Source organism: Vitis riparia, chromosome 9, assembly GCF_004353265.1.
Source record: "Vitis riparia cultivar Riparia Gloire de Montpellier isolate 1030 chromosome 9, EGFV_Vit.rip_1.0, whole genome shotgun sequence".
Classification (NCBI taxonomy): Eukaryota; Viridiplantae; Streptophyta; class Magnoliopsida; order Vitales; family Vitaceae; genus Vitis; species Vitis riparia.
Window position 1 is genome coordinate 495,806 of NC_048439.1, and position 16,894 is coordinate 512,699.

At 38.5% G+C, this 16,894-nt stretch overlaps 3 protein-coding genes across 5 annotated transcripts; 2 read left to right on the forward strand and 1 right to left on the reverse strand.

The window, feature by feature from the left end:
• Window positions 1-386: 386 nt before the first annotated feature.
• On the forward strand, window positions 387-6,655 carry LOC117921696 (ABC transporter B family member 19-like). The gene is made up of 9 exons (XM_034839656.1): window positions 387-1,700; window positions 1,843-1,897; window positions 2,004-2,179; window positions 2,318-2,482; window positions 2,569-2,864; window positions 2,954-3,270; window positions 3,388-3,611; window positions 3,706-5,637; window positions 6,229-6,655. The coding sequence occupies exons 1-9, from the start codon at window positions 501-503 to the stop codon at window positions 6,574-6,576; spliced, it is 4,713 nt and encodes a 1,570-aa protein (XP_034695547.1). The 5' UTR covers window positions 387-500; the 3' UTR covers window positions 6,577-6,655.
• Window positions 6,656-7,311: 656 nt separating this feature from the next.
• Window positions 7,312-10,984, forward strand: LOC117922215. 2 transcript variants are annotated; one of them, XM_034840263.1, is made up of 5 exons: window positions 7,312-7,602; window positions 7,980-8,713; window positions 9,449-9,685; window positions 9,921-10,012; window positions 10,146-10,984. In XM_034840263.1, exons 2-5 carry the CDS (start codon window positions 8,066-8,068, stop codon window positions 10,756-10,758), a joined length of 1,590 nt encoding a protein of 529 aa, XP_034696154.1. In that variant the 5' UTR covers window positions 7,312-7,602; window positions 7,980-8,065; the 3' UTR covers window positions 10,759-10,984. The 2 variants fall into 2 exon arrangements, with proteins under 2 accessions (XP_034696154.1, XP_034696156.1); XM_034840265.1 differs by having other exon boundaries at window positions 8,035-8,713.
• Window positions 10,985-12,036: 1,052 nt separating this feature from the next.
• Window positions 12,037-15,522, reverse strand: LOC117922216. Of its 2 annotated transcripts, none has more exons than XM_034840267.1 (4): window positions 15,161-15,522; window positions 13,585-14,247; window positions 12,689-13,036; window positions 12,037-12,542 (listed from the first exon to the last, which is right to left on the reverse strand). In XM_034840267.1, exons 1-4 carry the CDS (start codon window positions 15,380-15,382, stop codon window positions 12,267-12,269), a joined length of 1,509 nt encoding a protein of 502 aa, XP_034696158.1. In that variant the 5' UTR covers window positions 15,383-15,522; the 3' UTR covers window positions 12,037-12,266. The 2 variants fall into 2 exon arrangements, with proteins under 2 accessions (XP_034696158.1, XP_034696157.1); XM_034840266.1 differs by having other exon boundaries at window positions 15,137-15,522.
• Between the last annotated feature and the right edge of the window lie 1,372 nt (window positions 15,523-16,894).

Genomic DNA, 16,894 nt, shown 5'->3' on the forward strand with positions numbered 1-16,894 from the left:
ACATATGACCATATCTTGAATCAAACATTCAAACTCCATCACCATCTTCTGTACTTCCTATGAATGACATTTGGGTTGACATTGGTTCTTGAATATAGAATATGAGGTCAGACACATATTAGACTATGCTCTGTTTACTTTTATCACAGGCCGGCTATGATCATAGGGAAAAATGATTGGATCAACATCCGTTTGATTCAAGAGAAATGATCAGTTTTTTAATCATATTCTGCAATAAAATATAGTGTTAAATGGTTTTCCAACTTTTCATTTTCGAAGAGAAAGCACATAGAAGCTTTGTGGAAAGCCCCCCGGAGAGAAAGACAACTCTGTGAGGCTGGCTGTGTTTGATGACTTTAATTTTTTATTAGGCGAAGGAAACAAAGTTCTATGTATACTAAGCCTCCAAATCTGTCATAAGGTTCTCATTGTTTTACTCTCTTCCATTTCATGTCTCTGTTCTCTTTTCCACAACTGACCCCCACAAGTTTCCCATATCCATGGCTGACTCCTCCTTTGAGACAGACTTCTCTCTCTCTGGCCACTCCGGCAACTATCGCCGACGCCACCACCCTACACCCGTTAGATCCAACCATGCATCTAGTTCATTCACATGGTTCAGCCCTCTCGACATGTCTCAAAATTACTATCCAAGAAGACTCAGACACCACCCTTCTCCTGCCAGCCCTTTTTCCACAGACAATGACTTGTCATGGCAAGGTGAGCTTTCATGGCAGTTTGAGCCTTCTGGGTGGCAAGATAACCGCAATCTAGGTGCAGTATTGAGCCCTTGGATTGCCACCCCTTCTTCAGATAGACACCAGTCGTTCCAGAGGTCAGCCAATGACTATTATCTTTCGCATACTTATGGTGGTTTCCAGAGCTTTACTAATCCATATTATGAGTATTCTGGCTATGGTTCAGTGCCATCCAGGAGGCTTGAGCTCCAGAGCTATGTTGATGGGGATCATGGAAGTTCATTTTTTGGAAGGCACTACACTTCTGGTGAGTATAGCAGGTCTCATGGATTTCCTAACTTGGGAGCCATCAAGGAGGGGAGTCCTGGACATCATGGTCCTTTGGCAGACAAGGATGAGCTTAGTTTGATCAAACACACCTCCCCTGAGGAGTCTGAACTCCAAATAAGCCTGTTTGAGACTGATCTGGGTCATCACCAGCATGAGGATCCGCGCTGGTTTTCTGTATCCCACGCTTACATGGATGTTGAGGATAACAGCGTCAATGTCAGTCATCATCATCATGATGGTGGGCATCGTCATATAAAGCAGGAGGTGGACAATCTTGACAATGGACTGCATAGTTTTAGTCCTAGTTTTGAGAAACATGGCCATCACGGCCATGGCTATCATGACCATGGCCATGACCATGGAGTTTGGAAATCAACCAGTCATCATTATGATACTGATGAGGGGTACAATGACAACGACCGGGATTCTGCATACGATGAAGATGAAGACGACGAGGATGATGGAATGGCACCAAGGTCAGTGGGGCTGTTCAGCTTATTCAGGTATTCAACAAAGTCGGATATACTTCTTGTCATCTTGGGCTGTTTGGGAGCCCTGATTAATGGAGGATCTCTTCCTTGGTATTCTTTCCTCTTTGGTAATTTTGTGAATAAGATTGCCAAAGAACCAGACTCAAACGACAAAACTGAGATGATGAAAGATGTTCAACAGGTAAGAGTTCCTTTGTTTTTCATTAGTTTATGAATTCCCATCAGTTATAGTGATATTCCTAGTACAATTTCTAAACTGATCTTTATGTCTTAACTTTGAACACTACTCAATTTTCTTTTCTTGTTCGATATATAATCATCAGATATGTCTGCTTATGGCTGGACTAGCAGCAATAGTGGTGGTTGGAGCATACATGGGTAAGAGGAAAATGACAATTTACATTTCCTTTCATTGGGAATTTTTTAAGTCAATTTCAAATATAAATCTGTTCTATAGATATCATTCTGATTACTGGGTTGGCAGAGATCACTTGCTGGAGAATTGTGGGGGAGCGTTCATCTCAAAGGATAAGAACAAAGTATCTAAGAGCGGTTTTGCGCCAGGATATTGGCTTTTTTGACACACAGATCAGCGCAGGCAATATTATGCATGGAATTTCAAGTGATGTTGCACAAATCCAAGAAGTGATGGGGGAGAAGGTTTAACTCTAATCCCTTCTTGCCTTAATGCACTAGCTTTTCATTTAGTATTTTGATTAGTTCAAATTCATTACTTTGATTTCAAGTCTTCCCCTAAGGATTAGTAAGCCTGCAATGTGTTTCTGTATTGAATTGCAGATGGCTCACTTCATCCACCATGTATTTACCTTCATCTGCGGTTATGCGGTTGGGTTCTGGAGGTCATGGAAGGTATCTCTAGTAGTCCTCTCAGTCATCCCATTGATGATGTTCTGTGGTATTGCTTATAAGGCCATTTATGTCGGTTTAACTGCAAAAGAAGAGGTGAGGCACAGAGAATAGTACAAAACTAACCAAGTTGAATCTCATAGGGACTCTGTAAAAATTTAACTATGGTGCTTTGTTTTAAGGTTTCTTATAGGAGAGCTGGCAGTGTAGCTGAGCAGGCCATCAGTTCAATTAGAACTGTGTTTTCTTTTGTTGCTGAGGATCATCTGGCTGAAAGATATGCAGAATTGTTGCAGAAATCAGTGCCCTTTGGGGTGAAGCTCGGGTTTGCAAAAGGTGCAGGCATGGGAGTAATCTACCTAGTTACTTATTCAACATGGGCATTGGCTTTCTGGTATGGATCCATCTTGGTCGCTAGAGGAGAAATTTCAGGAGGTGCAGCCATTGCCTGTTTCTTTGGAGTCAATTTAGGTGGCAGGTAATGCCTTCTTCCAAATGCACCTGAAATTTTTGTGTTTTCTGCATTCATTTCTCAATACATTTTCAATACTGTAACTCTTTGCACAGAGGCCTGGCATTGTCATTGTCATATTTTGCTCAATTCGCCCAAGGAACCGTAGCAGCAAGCAGGGTGTTTGAAATTATTGATAGAGTCCCTGAGATAGATCCCTACAGCCCAGAAGGAAGGAAGCTCCCAAGTATCAGGGGAAGGATAGAGTTCAAAGGTGTTACTTTTGCATACCCGTCTCGTCCCACAGCTGCAATTCTCCGGTCTCTCAATCTAGAGGTTCCATCTTCAAAGACCCTTGCTTTGGTTGGTTCCAGTGGAGGTGGCAAGTCCACCATTTTTGCCCTTATAGAGAGGTTCTATGACCCTGTAAAGGGTAAGCTGATCACCATCTTATAGTACTAGTTTAATGATAGACTGATAGACTGATAGGGAAGAGGCCGATGTTTGGTTAGTTTCATTCCTAATGGTTGAATTCTAAATGTTTTCTCAGGAATCATCACCTTGGATGGTCATGATATAAGGACCCTGCAAGTGAAGTGGCTTAGAGGTCAGATAGGCATGGTAGGCCAAGAGCCAGTCCTCTTCACCACCAGCATTCTCGAAAATGTGATGATGGGGAAGGAGAATGCCACCAAGAAAGAGGCCATTGCTGCTTGTGTTGCTGCCAATGCTCACAGCTTCATCTCTGGCCTTCCTCAAGGCTATGATACTCAGGTGCAAACCACACAAACATTCACATCAGCATACATAATTGCAGTCTTTTAACTCTTTAACAACTCTTACTTATATGATGCCTAATTCCTGGCAGGTTGGAGACAGGGGAACCCAACTCTCAGGAGGCCAGAAACAGCGCATTGCATTGGCTCGAGCCCTGATCAAAGATCCCAGGATCCTCCTCCTAGATGAGCCCACCAGTGCTCTAGACCCTGAGTCTGAGTCAGTAGTCCAACAAGCCATTGACAAGATCTCTGCTGGCCGGACAACCCTTGTCATTGCTCACAGACTAGCAACTGTAAGAAATGCGCACACCATTGTTGTTCTTAATCACGGTGCAGTTGTTGAAACTGGTAACCATCATAAGCTCATGGAAAAATCCGGGGCCTATTACAATCTTGTCAAGCTTGCTTCTGAAGCTGTATCCAAGCCTTTGTCAAAACAAGATGGTAGTATTATTAAGGCCACTAAGTTTCCCTCTTATGAGAGGTCAGTTTATGAAGTGTCAAAATCAAAGTACATGAATGAAGCCTCAAGATCAAAGTACTTAACATCTATGCAAGAACAATACAAAGAAGAGGAGGAAGAAAAGCCAGAGCCAAAGCCTGGGAAAGTTCTAGTTTCAGAGATATTTAAGTTGCAAAGGCCAGAGCTTCTGATGCTTTTACTGGGGTTTCTCTTGGGCATGCATGCTGGTGCAATTCTCTCCATTTTTCCCTTTATTTTAGGCCTAGCCCTTCAAATATACTTTGGCGATGACACATCCAAAATGAAAAGAGAAGTGGGTGTGCTCTCTTTAGTAATTGTTGGGCTTGGGTTTGGGTGTGTAATAACCTTGGTAGGCCAGCAAGGTTTCTGTGGCTGGGCAGGCACAAAGCTTACCAAGAGGGTGAGAGACCGCTTATTCAGATCCATACTAAAACAAGAACCGGGTTGGTTCGATTTCGACGATAATTCGACTGGAGTCCTTGTCTCTAGGCTCTCCATTGATTGTGTCACTTTTCGATCAGTTCTTGGTGACCGCTTCTCAGTCCTACTAACGGGGTTGAGCTCAGCTGCTGTTGGTCTTGGGATATCATTCTTTCTTGATTGGAGGCTAACTCTCTTGGCTGCAGCTCTCACTCCACTCACCCTTGGGGCAAGCTACTTCAGCTTGATTATCAACGTCGGACCAAGATTAGATAACAGTTCTTATGCCAGAGCTAGCAACATTGCTGCTGGGGCAGTCTCAAACATAAGAACAGTGACAACATTCTCAGCGCAACAACAGCTAGTCCACACCTTCGATCAAGCCTTATCAGAGCCAAAGAAGAAATCAGTGAAAAGGTCACAAGTCCTAGGCCTAGCTCTTGGATTTTCCCAAGGGGCCATGTATGGAGCTTACACTCTAACCCTTTGGTTTGGTACTTATCTTGTTAAAGAAGACAAAACAAACTTTGGTGATGTGTTCAAGATCTTCCTCATTCTTGTGATGAGCTCATTCTCAGTTGGGCAATTAGCTGGTCTGGCACCTGACACTTCCATGGCTGCGACTGCAGTTCCTGCTGTTTTCAGCATCATCAACCGCAGGCCGATGATCAGCAGTGATGGAGAGAAAGGTAGGAAGGCTGAAAGATCAAAACCAGTGGACGTAGAGCTGAAAATGGTGACTTTTGCATACCCTTCTAGGCCAGAGGTGACTGTGTTGAGGGAATTTTGTCTGAAGGTGAAAGGTGGCAGCATGGTGGCATTGGTAGGGGGAAGTGGGAGTGGGAAATCAACAGTGGTATGGCTGATACAGAGGTTTTATGATCCAAACCAAGGGAAGGTACTGATGGGAGGAGTTGATATTAAGGAGATGAATGTGAAGTGGCTGAGGAGGCAGATAGCTTTGGTGGGTCAAGAGCCTGCATTGTTTGCTGGGAGTATTAGAGAGAATATTGCTTTTGGAAACCCTAATGCTTCATGGGCTGAGATTGAAGAAGCTGCTAATGAAGCTTACATTCACAAGTTCATCAGTAGCCTCCCTCAAGGTTATGAAACACAGGTACCATCTCTAATCCATTCAAGTATGCATTGGTTCATTAAAGACAGTTTTTCCAAATATATAAACTTCTCATTGAAGAATTAGTATTCTTACATTTTTGAAAGAAGATCCTTGTTTTGATTTTTCAACACTATGTTTCGTTCTTGAAAAATTCGAGAAAAAGAAAATAAAGAAAAAGAAAAAAAATTAAAATGTAGATTTAAAATTAATAAATTATTTTTACATTCTTTTTCAAATTGATTTAACTTATTTGTCCTTATTTATATATAAAAGATTAAATAATTTTAAAAGATTTAAAATTTTAATTATATTTGAATTTTTATATATAATTTTTCATGCTTTTTGTAAACCAAACATGGTAATCAACTGCAAATTGATTCCATTTTGATCCAGATATTAAAGCTGAAACTCAATCAATGCTTATTTCCTTTATTTATTGAGCCTACATCCAAACCCATAAAAGATTGCCTGTGAAATTGGGCATTAGGGTTGTAACCCATTACCAAATGAAATTAAATTAGTAGCTTAACAATGGATTAGCATACCATCTATTGCAGATGTGACCCACCTCCTATTTCCTTTGAAATGCAGGTTGGTGAGAGTGGGGCCCAGCTATCTGGTGGCCAAAAACAAAGAATAGCAATAGCAAGGGCCATATTGAAGAAATCCAAGGTGCTACTCCTAGATGAAGCAAGCAGTGCGTTGGACCTTGAGTCAGAGAAGCATGTCCAAGATGCCTTGAGGAAGGTGTCCGAAAGGGCCACAACCATAGTAGTTGCCCACAGGCTTTCTACCATCAGAGAAGCCCATATGATTGCAGTAGTTAAAGATGGTGCAGTCGCTGAGTATGGCAGCCATGACACCCTCTTGGCTTCCCATCTCAATGGTGTCTATGCTAGCTTGGTTAGGGCTGAGACTGAAGCCAGTGCTTTTTCTTGATAGCAATCAACCCATTTAAACATCGCCAAAATTGACTCATTAGCTTTATTACAGAGAAATCGAACTTCATCTTAATATAGTGATTGTAAAGTCTAAATTCCATGTCATGCAAAAACATATAATAACCAGCCAATATTGATAAAATTATTTAGTTAAAAAGTATTTAGAATCAATGTTTTACATCTCTCGAAAATTAGATGTTTCTATTTGATATCCATAACAGGTGATGCTTTTAAACTAATTGAATTTAAAGCGTTAATGATGCTTTTGAACTAGTTAAATGTATTTTAAAGCCCTGAAGACACGAACAATATCAATTCAAGATTATTAAGTCTTTGTGCTATGATTTTGTCAATTTTTATGATTGTAAGTTTCTTAACCAATTTTAAATTAACAAATTGAGAAAATTTTAGTTTAAATGATATTAAATTATTAGTCATAAACTTTCAATTTTGTTATGACATGTTCTAAATGTTTTTTTTCTCTCTTTATTTTTTTTTTGGTTTCTGGTTTTTGATTTTGTTTTTTTTTTCTAAAAGAAAAGGAATGCCAATAAAAGAGCCAAATTTCAAAGGAAGTGAATGTGACTACAAACATTCTCCAACATGGCCCATAGGTGAGGGTTGAGGAGGCATACAAGAAGGCTCACCTTTCCAATGGCTCCATTCCCTCTACTCGAAAAGGGAGATGCCACCAGGAAGAGACCCACAAATTTCTCACCAAAATAACCCTCTAATACTCTAAGGAAACCTCCCACATAACCTTCCCATACAGGGTACATTCAACATTTTGCATGGCTCTCAAGGCCCATATGCCTAATTCTCCCATGTAAATACGTTCTCTTACCTTTGAAGCCAAGTGAAATTGATGGTTACGTGCCTGGCATGCAAAGCTAAAGAGGTTGTGGTTCAACGATGGAGAAACTACTATCAAACCTGTCCTGTTCTCCACCATCTTTGCAACACTTGTTTCTTCCTTCTCTTCTCAGAGTGGCCTCTTCAGTTGCCCTTTTTCTGCTTCCTCCAGGTATTTATCACATATTTCAATTGGGTTTTCTCCATTTTATTGTCTTCAATTATCTTATTAGTATTTTGATTCACATGAACTGCTACTGTTACATTTCAAAAGGAAATTACTAGGAATGTTACCTTAGGAAAAGGAAGATTAGAGTGGGAAAATGATTGGGTTTTGGGGTTGTTTCATGGAAATTGGATGAACCCATTGAAATTTCAGAGGGTTTTCAGAGTTCATTTCTTAAAATTCCATGTTTAGAACAATGGGTTTATCCAATTTTTCCTGGGACATTCATGAGGCTAAACCCTAAATAATTTTGAGGGTTTTGGGTCAAAAGATCAGGTAACTGATACTACTATTTGGTATTGCATTGGTTCTGTAAAATACAGATGATCTGGGTAAACTTTCTGGATTTGTATCAACATAAATTCTTGGTCTAGACAGATTTATTTTTGGAAAAGAGAGGGCAAAGGGAATGGCATCATTAACACCCGGGGTACTGCTTAAGCTTCTTCAGAGTATAAATTCCAATATAAAGGTTCGAGGAGAATATCGGTCTGTCCTTTTACAAGTGATCAGCATTGTTCCTGCCTTATCTGGATCAGAGCTGTGGCCAAACCATGGCTTCTTCATAAAAGTCTCGGACTCTTCTCATTCGACATATGTTTCACTATCCAAGGAAGACAATGAGCTTATCTTAAACAATAAATTGCAGCTAGGCCAATTCTTCTATGTTGATAGAGTGGAAGCTGGAACCCCGGTTCCAATTCTAGTTGGTGTGAGACCAGTTCCAGGAAGAAATCCATTTGTTGGAAACCCGAAAGATTTGATGCAAATGTTGGTGCCTTCTGAGGGTCCTGTCCAAGTTGATCATGAAGGAATTAATGGCTCAAAATTGAGTGAATTATTGGAACCAAAAGAGGAGAGTCCAAGACAGAAAATTGTTATCAAAGAGGAGAAGGTGGTGGTTGCATCTAGGTACATGCAAGGTGTTTTGACATCAAATTCAAAAGTAAATGGAGTGGATTGCAATGGTGGAGGGAAGAACAATGAGAATGAGAATGGTGGAGCAGGAAAAAAGGTTGGATTGTTGAAAGGAAGACAGCAAGAGCTTAAAGGTCAGGTATGATTCTAGCCTAATATCCATTTCAAAGGCACATAAACCAGATTTCTTATTACGAGTCATTACCTGTAAGTCTGCATAAATATGAATTTTCAATGCAAGTTATATAACGGTTCAATAGCCTACGAAAATTTATACTTGCAGGCTGCGATTGAGAGCTAATGGGATACTGTTTAGCATTCTATATGCCCTAGTTGTTCTGTTTATTGTTCATCTCTTTATTTTTCATTCAATTATTTTCTCTTCTATTCCCATAGTTCCATTGTCATCTTTCTTAGTCACATTTCTGCAAAATAGCACTGTGTTTTAGAATCCAGTATCATGATCTGTTGTGTGGTTGGGCATATTACAATTATTCGTAACTTGTGGGCTTACCATTAGACATTATGACACCTTGTACTGATAGCCTAAAGACAAAAAATACAAAAAAAATTGCAAAATTAATGAAATCACAGTTGAAAAAATCGAACAAATTTCTGTTGAGTGGAGATCTCACACAAGAGTGAGATGTTGGCTCCTTATGTTCTAAAGGAGGATGAAACCTGGGAAGTGAATGACCAGAATATTGCACAATGTATGCATGGTGCAGGTTCTTTAGAACCACTTTTACTGCTGCCAAAGATTCTTCAAGGAAATGATGCAATATTCTATCAAGCTATTCAAAATCATAAATGTTTGTTTATAAAAAATGTCGTGTTCCAAATTTACTGACAGCCACTGGTACTAGCATTACAGACACACTCAATGACTCCGATGCGCAGTCAACAAGATGCACTTGTATCAAAGCCAGAGGTTGCTGTATCCAATGCCAAGGAGAGTGCAGTGCCTGTGAAGGGCACAACTACAAAACGCCCCACAAGCAAACAGGAAACCATCAACTCGAATTGTTTGTTAAATCTTAAAGATAAAAATCATTCATCTGAGAAAATTTCATGGATGTCTCTGCCTGCCAACCTTCTGAAGCCTGGAAAGGTACATTTCCTCTTTCCTCCACTTGGTTTTGATAAAATAAGTCATATGGTTTCTATTTAATCAGTCTAGTTATATGGATATTAACAAAATTCGTGCTGTGAAAAAAGGCATTGGGCTACCAAATAGAGTCAACATTGATGCTTGTCATTAATATCCAAATAGAGAAATTTTACTAACTTCTGGAATAAAACTTCTGAAGATTCTTCTTTCTTCTTCTTTATTATTATTTCACAAGGGAATGCTTAGAAGGAGAAATTTAGCTTCTTTGATTGCAGCAGAAGCCCAAAAGGAGGCATCCACAGCTGCAGTTCTTGTCAAATGCCTGGGGTAAGCATTCCTTCATTTTCCATATTGAATTTCATCAACTTAGAAAACCATGTTTTCCTCATAAGGCACGCATACATTTATAAATTTTTACAGTTCTTACTTCTCTTTTTCTTTTTTGTCCCTTCTTTTCCAGTATGTTCGCTAATCTGTGCTCATCTTCCTCAATGGAGAACCCCCACCTCTCTCTCACAAAGTTCTTTACACTCCATCAACTCATTGACCAACCAAATGCCACAACCCAATTGAAGGATAAATCCCTTCATCTGTCTAACAATTCATCTCCACAGGCAGATAAATCTAGTAAAAAGACAGGTCTAATTCATGGTAAAAGTGCATTGAAATCTGCAAAGCCCTCAATAGAGCTAAGTGGGACTGAGAAACTAGAGTGGGCAAAAGGGGATGGTGCCAAAGAGATCAAAGAACTGAAAGAGATTCTCTTGAATGAGACACAATCTTGGTTTTTGAAATTCTTGGAAGGAGCATTGGATGCAGGGTTTCGCATCAGCACCATGGAGAAGAAAAGTAAGGAGATTGTAGGGCGGCGAATGGAACCTGACAATCACATTGCTGTCACATTATCACAACTTAAGCATGCAAATGAGTGGTTGGATAAACTAAGAAGCAAATTGAGCTCAGAAAACAATGAGTTAGTAAAGACCATTGATAGGTTGAAACAAAAAATATATGCTTGTTTGCTTGCTCATGTGGATTCTGCTGCATCAGCTCTAGAGAGCCGATCTGGTTGATTCAGCAAAAGGGGATGACTTTAGGATTGTAAGTTTCTTTCTTGCAAAGGAATAACTTAATATTTAAGGCAATCTGCATTGCCAAGTAATGATAACTTAAGCCAAACAGAAGCTACTGTAAGTTTGGCCAAACACGTTTGAAATACAAATATGTTTAAGTTATTTGTGTACCAGAACAAATAAGGCCATTGAGGCTAATTTCAATAAAAGCTTGAGAATTCATTCATTCCCTTGATATTTTCTGTCATAGCACTATGTTCTGATCAAGTAAAGGGCAGATTGTTACTTCCTTTCCTCTGGGGGAATGCCCAATGTGCCTCTTTTTCTCTCATCCAGCATTACCCAGAAGAATCAGATAACCAGTCAGCCCCAGCTGTTTGGAGGACTAGGCCAAAGTATTATTGGGTTGAGATGGTCAGCTGCCTAATATTGAATTCAAGCTTCAAAGACAGCTAGTAACTAACTCACCTGCGTTGTCTTCTGTCCTGCTTGATCATTCTAAGGTTTCGGTTATAGGGGATAGGATCCAAGTGGGAGAGCCAGGGCACATGTAAAATCTCAGATCCAGGTGCTGATTGATCCAGCATGTGCCCTGCTTCTCCAGCATGGTTTAGCTACCCCAAGTAGGTTACTTGAGCATCATAACAACACTTGGTTTTGCAATTGCCTCAATGAAAGAATGTCTCGAAACCTGAAACAAGTCCTGCAGCTAAGACAAAGGGATCATGGTTAAGTCACAGGATTCACACAAGTTCTGATATAGTGTCATTATGGAGGAAAAGTTTACTTATATTCTATAAGCCATGATGATTAGCTTACATGGAACCAACCAGTGAGGTCGGCCAGCATTTTTTCTTGTATGGTTGAGGGTGGGTGGTTGGTCCAGTGGCTGGACTCATAAAATCAAAGTGTTCTTTAAGCAAATCCAAGATGCGTGTGGAAAACAAATGAACTTTGGCTGAGTGACTGTTGAGGTTTGGCTGCCAAAAAGGCAGTCCATGAGGTGGTGATAGTACAATCAATTTCAAGGAAGAAATTTACCAGATGCCGACATAAGGTATTCCCTCAACCAAAGGCCGGTCACCCACCATTGACCAATTTGGAGATCTAAGAGGGCTGGAAGTTCTAAATTTATAATGCCGGCCTGCCGCTCAACAAAGGTATTCAGATGGCTAAATTGTTTATTCATACAATTATTATCATACCATAGTTCGTTCAATCATCTTAGGTGACAGACAGAATGTTTCAATTTGGAATGGCATTTGAAAGGGGAGCAGATGAAACCGAAAAATATTAGCAGTCAAGATTCCAATTCATATATTTTCAATCCACACTTACACAAGTACCTCACTCATTTGACGAAAACAGCAGCAAACAATAATAACCATCTTGCTATCTACAAAATGTTGCTAAAATTTACGTGTACCACCAGTCTTTCAAACTCTTTTATATGAATCTATGTCCATCTCGAAAGAAGCATCATATGACATCCATTGAGTACAGAAGCCTTAATACTGTCTGAATGTCAGGTTCAAACGGCCAGGACGGAGATTTGTTTCTTTCAACAGGACCTGAGGAGAAGTATTTGGGAGAATGGAAGCTACCCCATGAAAAATACGTCTAGATTCACCCCCGAATATCAAAACATCTCCTGATTTCAATAAAACTTTGTCTGCATTGAAAACATCCCTCTGATTACTATATAAGAATTCTGCAGAGTCGCCAATGGAGAAGGAGACCACTGGTAGTCCTTTCCGAAGAGTCTCTTCTCTTTCGTCTCTATCCTGAATGGGATAAAGCAGATGATATCAATGAGTTCGCTAAGTGCAGCAAGGTTACAGAGCAGTGATGTATTTGTCAAGATAAGCCAGTGATTTGTCTAAAATGCATCCAACAAGGTGAATATGATGACATACTGCTTGTTACGAACCTGATGGAGACCAAGACGACCACTAGTTGTGTAAAAATTGACAATACAGATGTCTGGTGTCATCCAAGGAAGTTCTTTTTCCACCTTGCTTGCTTCAATTTTTTCTTTCGAAAGAAGTGCTTGTGAATCTTGGATTGCTTCTTTAACCAAATGAAAAAATTCATCAGGAATAGGAGGTGGTTTAGCATTATCAACTGGTCGTTCATCTTCATATTTGCCCGTCTCAGGGTCCCAATTCTTTCCAAGGCACATCATCTGCAAATTCAGTTTTCCTCCATCTCGATAACCAGGTTGGTAGAAGCCTCCAGATCCCAGACCAAGTTCTCGACATTTCTTTACTATTTTAACCTAGAAGCATATAAATGGTCACAACAAGGTCAGCAAACATGTAATCAAAGAAAAATGGAAAGAGAGATAGCCAAGCCATTTCTTTAACATCTGAAATCTTTTTTGTTGAGCTAAACTAATTAGGAAGTGATAGATAGAAATTAAACAATATGGGTGCTAGTGTGTTGGTTGAAAAGGACTCAAAGGTCTAATCTATTGGCTTGAATATGGGCCAACACCAACACAAAGAACAAATGTTCAGATTTCTTACTGACCAAAGAGGGTGTCTCGTTACCACTATTCTGGTATAGTCCAGAAATTTGCTGACATATTTCTCTGACTTCAACTATCTACAGATGACCTTTTGACATGAAATTTAGAAGCCAAATAATGGTGATTTGTTCTATTAAATGTCTCTAAGAAATGGCAGGTAGGTTATCATATATACCTGGAACTCAAAATTTTGCTACATGTCAATGAAAGGAAACTTCAGTTACATTCTTGGCATTTAAAGGGGAAGGACTTAACAAATCATACTATAAAAAGAAATGAGAAACAAATAGCAGTACCTGATCACTGGAGGAAATGTAACCCTTCAGAAGAACCATTCCAGAACTTATCACGTCTCCTTTTAGCCCTTCTTCAGCCCGCTTGCTTTCTCTTCGCTTTTCTCTATTCTTTGAAAGTAAAGGAGCTTTTAGGACTATGGAAGTTCCAGTTTTCACTGGGCAGATATCAAAAGGCTCAACTACCCCTGGATGCTCAGAAAGCTCTATATTTCCAGTGCCTATGGTCTTGCTAAGAGAATTTTTCTCAAATTGGGGTCCTTTGTTCTGGAAAGGCATACTGTTAATACCATATTTAATTGGAGTCTGAATCTGAGACTCATTCTGCAGGTTTTTAGTATTTTCTTTGAGTGAGAGATCAGACAATGGGGGAAGGTGATTCTCATGGGCTGAATCTGAAGCAGATGAGCACCCAGATGGTTGTGAGCTACTGCTTGCTGTCTCTAGTGGATTTTGTCCATGCTGATTTATACCCATATGGGAAAGTCCTTCGTTATTACCAGATGACGGCCGATCCTGCTTGTAAGAATGCCCTAATGTGAGTTCATGCTCAGATTGCCTTGAAATACTACCTGGTGACGGCTGCTTTGGAGCTTCCCTTCTGTTAGGGGGTGTTCCATCCTTGCACTCAAGAGCATCATTAGTCGAATGTCTTCCAGCTCCAACCTGTAGTTTGGAAAAGAAACAATGCCCATGAAAGCCCATCTGTAAATCTTCACCTTGCTATCATCTATAACATATAGCGAAATAAGCAGTACAAAAATAGACAGAAAATAACAAACTTGGCAATCAATGTTACTTAATACAAAAGTTTTCTTCTAATTGCTTCTCTTTCTGAACCTCAGGGCATCAAACCACAATGGAAAGAGTCATAAAACACAAAACCATGCCCCCAAATTTGATGTTTTTTAACTATCAATTTAACCCAAAACACTTAATCCCCTAGGTGATGGGCTGATAAAGTACATTAAACTAATTAACACTTAGGTTAATGGCCTCAACACCCCTAGTTACGTCCAACCTCTTCTTATACACATGTTCAAATGATTTGGAATAAAGTGGTGATGTATGAACCCAAGACCTTCACGAAATTAACGGTCCGTTTGGCAACATTATCACGTACCGTTCTGAAAAAAAAGTCTTTGAGAACAGTTCTTAAAAATAATTCTCAATTGTTTTCAGGAACAAAACAGTTTTCTAGGATTATTTTCCATGAAAGTACTGCATCCTTATGCACAATGCAAAATTTTTCAGTGTATTTTTCGCATTAAAAGCACTGCCAAACGGACACTTAAGCTGCTCGTGAGGAATGGTTCTAGCTTGATATATATAGTCAGAAACAAGATATGTAATGACACATTTCCACATTCAGACGCCATGCATGTAAAATTCTACAATTCCTACACTAATATCCACACCTGAAACACACAAATCATAAAAAAAAATCATACAAGATCACCAAAACCGGCAACTGCCCAATTCAAACGGCACCGTCTCACTACGCGCAAGATCAGAACAAATTGAGAGGAAATTGAGAGGGATTCAATTTTCTTACGGGTACATAACGAAGTGAGGTTCCGGGTACATCACGAAGTGAGGTTCCGGGTACATCACGAAGTGAGGTTCCGGGTACATCATAAAGTGAGGCTCCGGGTACATCATAAAGTGAGGCTCCGGGTACATCATAAAGTGAGATTATGACCCCAGACCGCGAGGATCGTCCCCTGTATCCTCCGGCCCTTCGAGCACTACCCCGGTTCCCCCTGTATCCTCCGGCCCTTCGAGCACTACCCCGGTTCATGTTCCTTTCCCGGAGAGCGAATCAGAGGATCGATTTGGCGTGAAGAAAACGGCAGAGATGCGATGGGGTGTGACGCAGGAGAATGGGAAGTGATGTAGAAGAAATGGAGTGACAACAGCTTTCCTCTTTCGATTGGGTATTTATTAGTAATATGGTGATGCTTCAGATTCCCTTTCCTCTTAACTTCCGGTCCACGTTTCCTTCCGGGGAATTTCTATGTTTGGTCCTCAGGAAAATTTAATGGAAAATGCAAAGCAAAGAAAATAACGAGAGGAAAAGCAAAAAGAGAGAAAAATAAAGGAAAATAAAAAGTAAAATTAAAGATGATAAATTATTTTTATTTGTTACTTTAAACTCATTTTATTTATTTTAAATTATTAATATAAATATAAAAATTAAATAATTTTAAAGTGTATAAATTTTTAATTAATTTTAATTATATTTAATTTTTTTGGAATATTTTATATGACAATCAAATAAGAGAAAATAATTTTTTTAATATTTTTTTTTCTTTGTATTTTTCGAGAACCAAACATAAAAAAAATGTCAAGAAAACAAAAATGAAATAGTGAAAAAGTAAAAATTAAAAATAAATATAAAGTTTATAAATTATTTTAAATAAAATATAAAAACAATTTATTAACTTTAAATTTATTTTTATTTTTATGCTATTTTTCCTCTTTTTTTTTTCTTTTCCTTAAATTTTTTATTAAACAAACACAACTTTAATATGTTTTTTCTTTTTTCTATTACTTTCCTAAAATCAAACATAGTTTTAGTTTTGTTTTTAGTTTTTAGTTCTAATTTGGTTAACTTTCTATATGGTTAAACACCTGATTAAACTTCATCGATTGATCATAATTCTCCCGGTTCGTCATCGATTAAACATGAGATCAAAATACCCATTAATATGTATATTGTTGTTTTAAGTCATGGAATCTCACCACTTTAAAAAGAAGTCAAGAGTTTGTTAGATATATAACATATAATACCAATGATACTACTTTCTTTGTATAAATAATGTTAAATACAAAATTTTAAAATATATTTTTTATGTTTCAAAATTTTCTTTTAGTGCCCTAAAGAGAACTTAAAATACTGCAAATTTGTTTTAAAAATCACTTTATTGTTTTAAAAAAAAACCTAATAAAAACTATTAACATATTATGTTTTGTTTTTGTTGTTGGTTATTTTATTTTATTTTTATTTTGGTATAATATTTTTTTAAATAGTGACTTATTCTCAATTAAAGATTTGAGGTTGTCATTTAATTAATTAGACCGTCACATATAAGTTTGAAAATGTTTTAATAAAAAAAAGTTACTTTCTTTTTTTTACAAGATAGAGTTGGATCAAAAAATTTAAAATTGAGTAAAATGTGTTGGTTATTTTTCGAAAAGTTGAGATTTTATTTTTTAGAGAAATTTTTGTTTCCAATATGTCGACTCTGAAGCCTACATATATATCTTTGAAATTTCGGGCAAAGATTCACTATACAACTGTGAGGGCTGT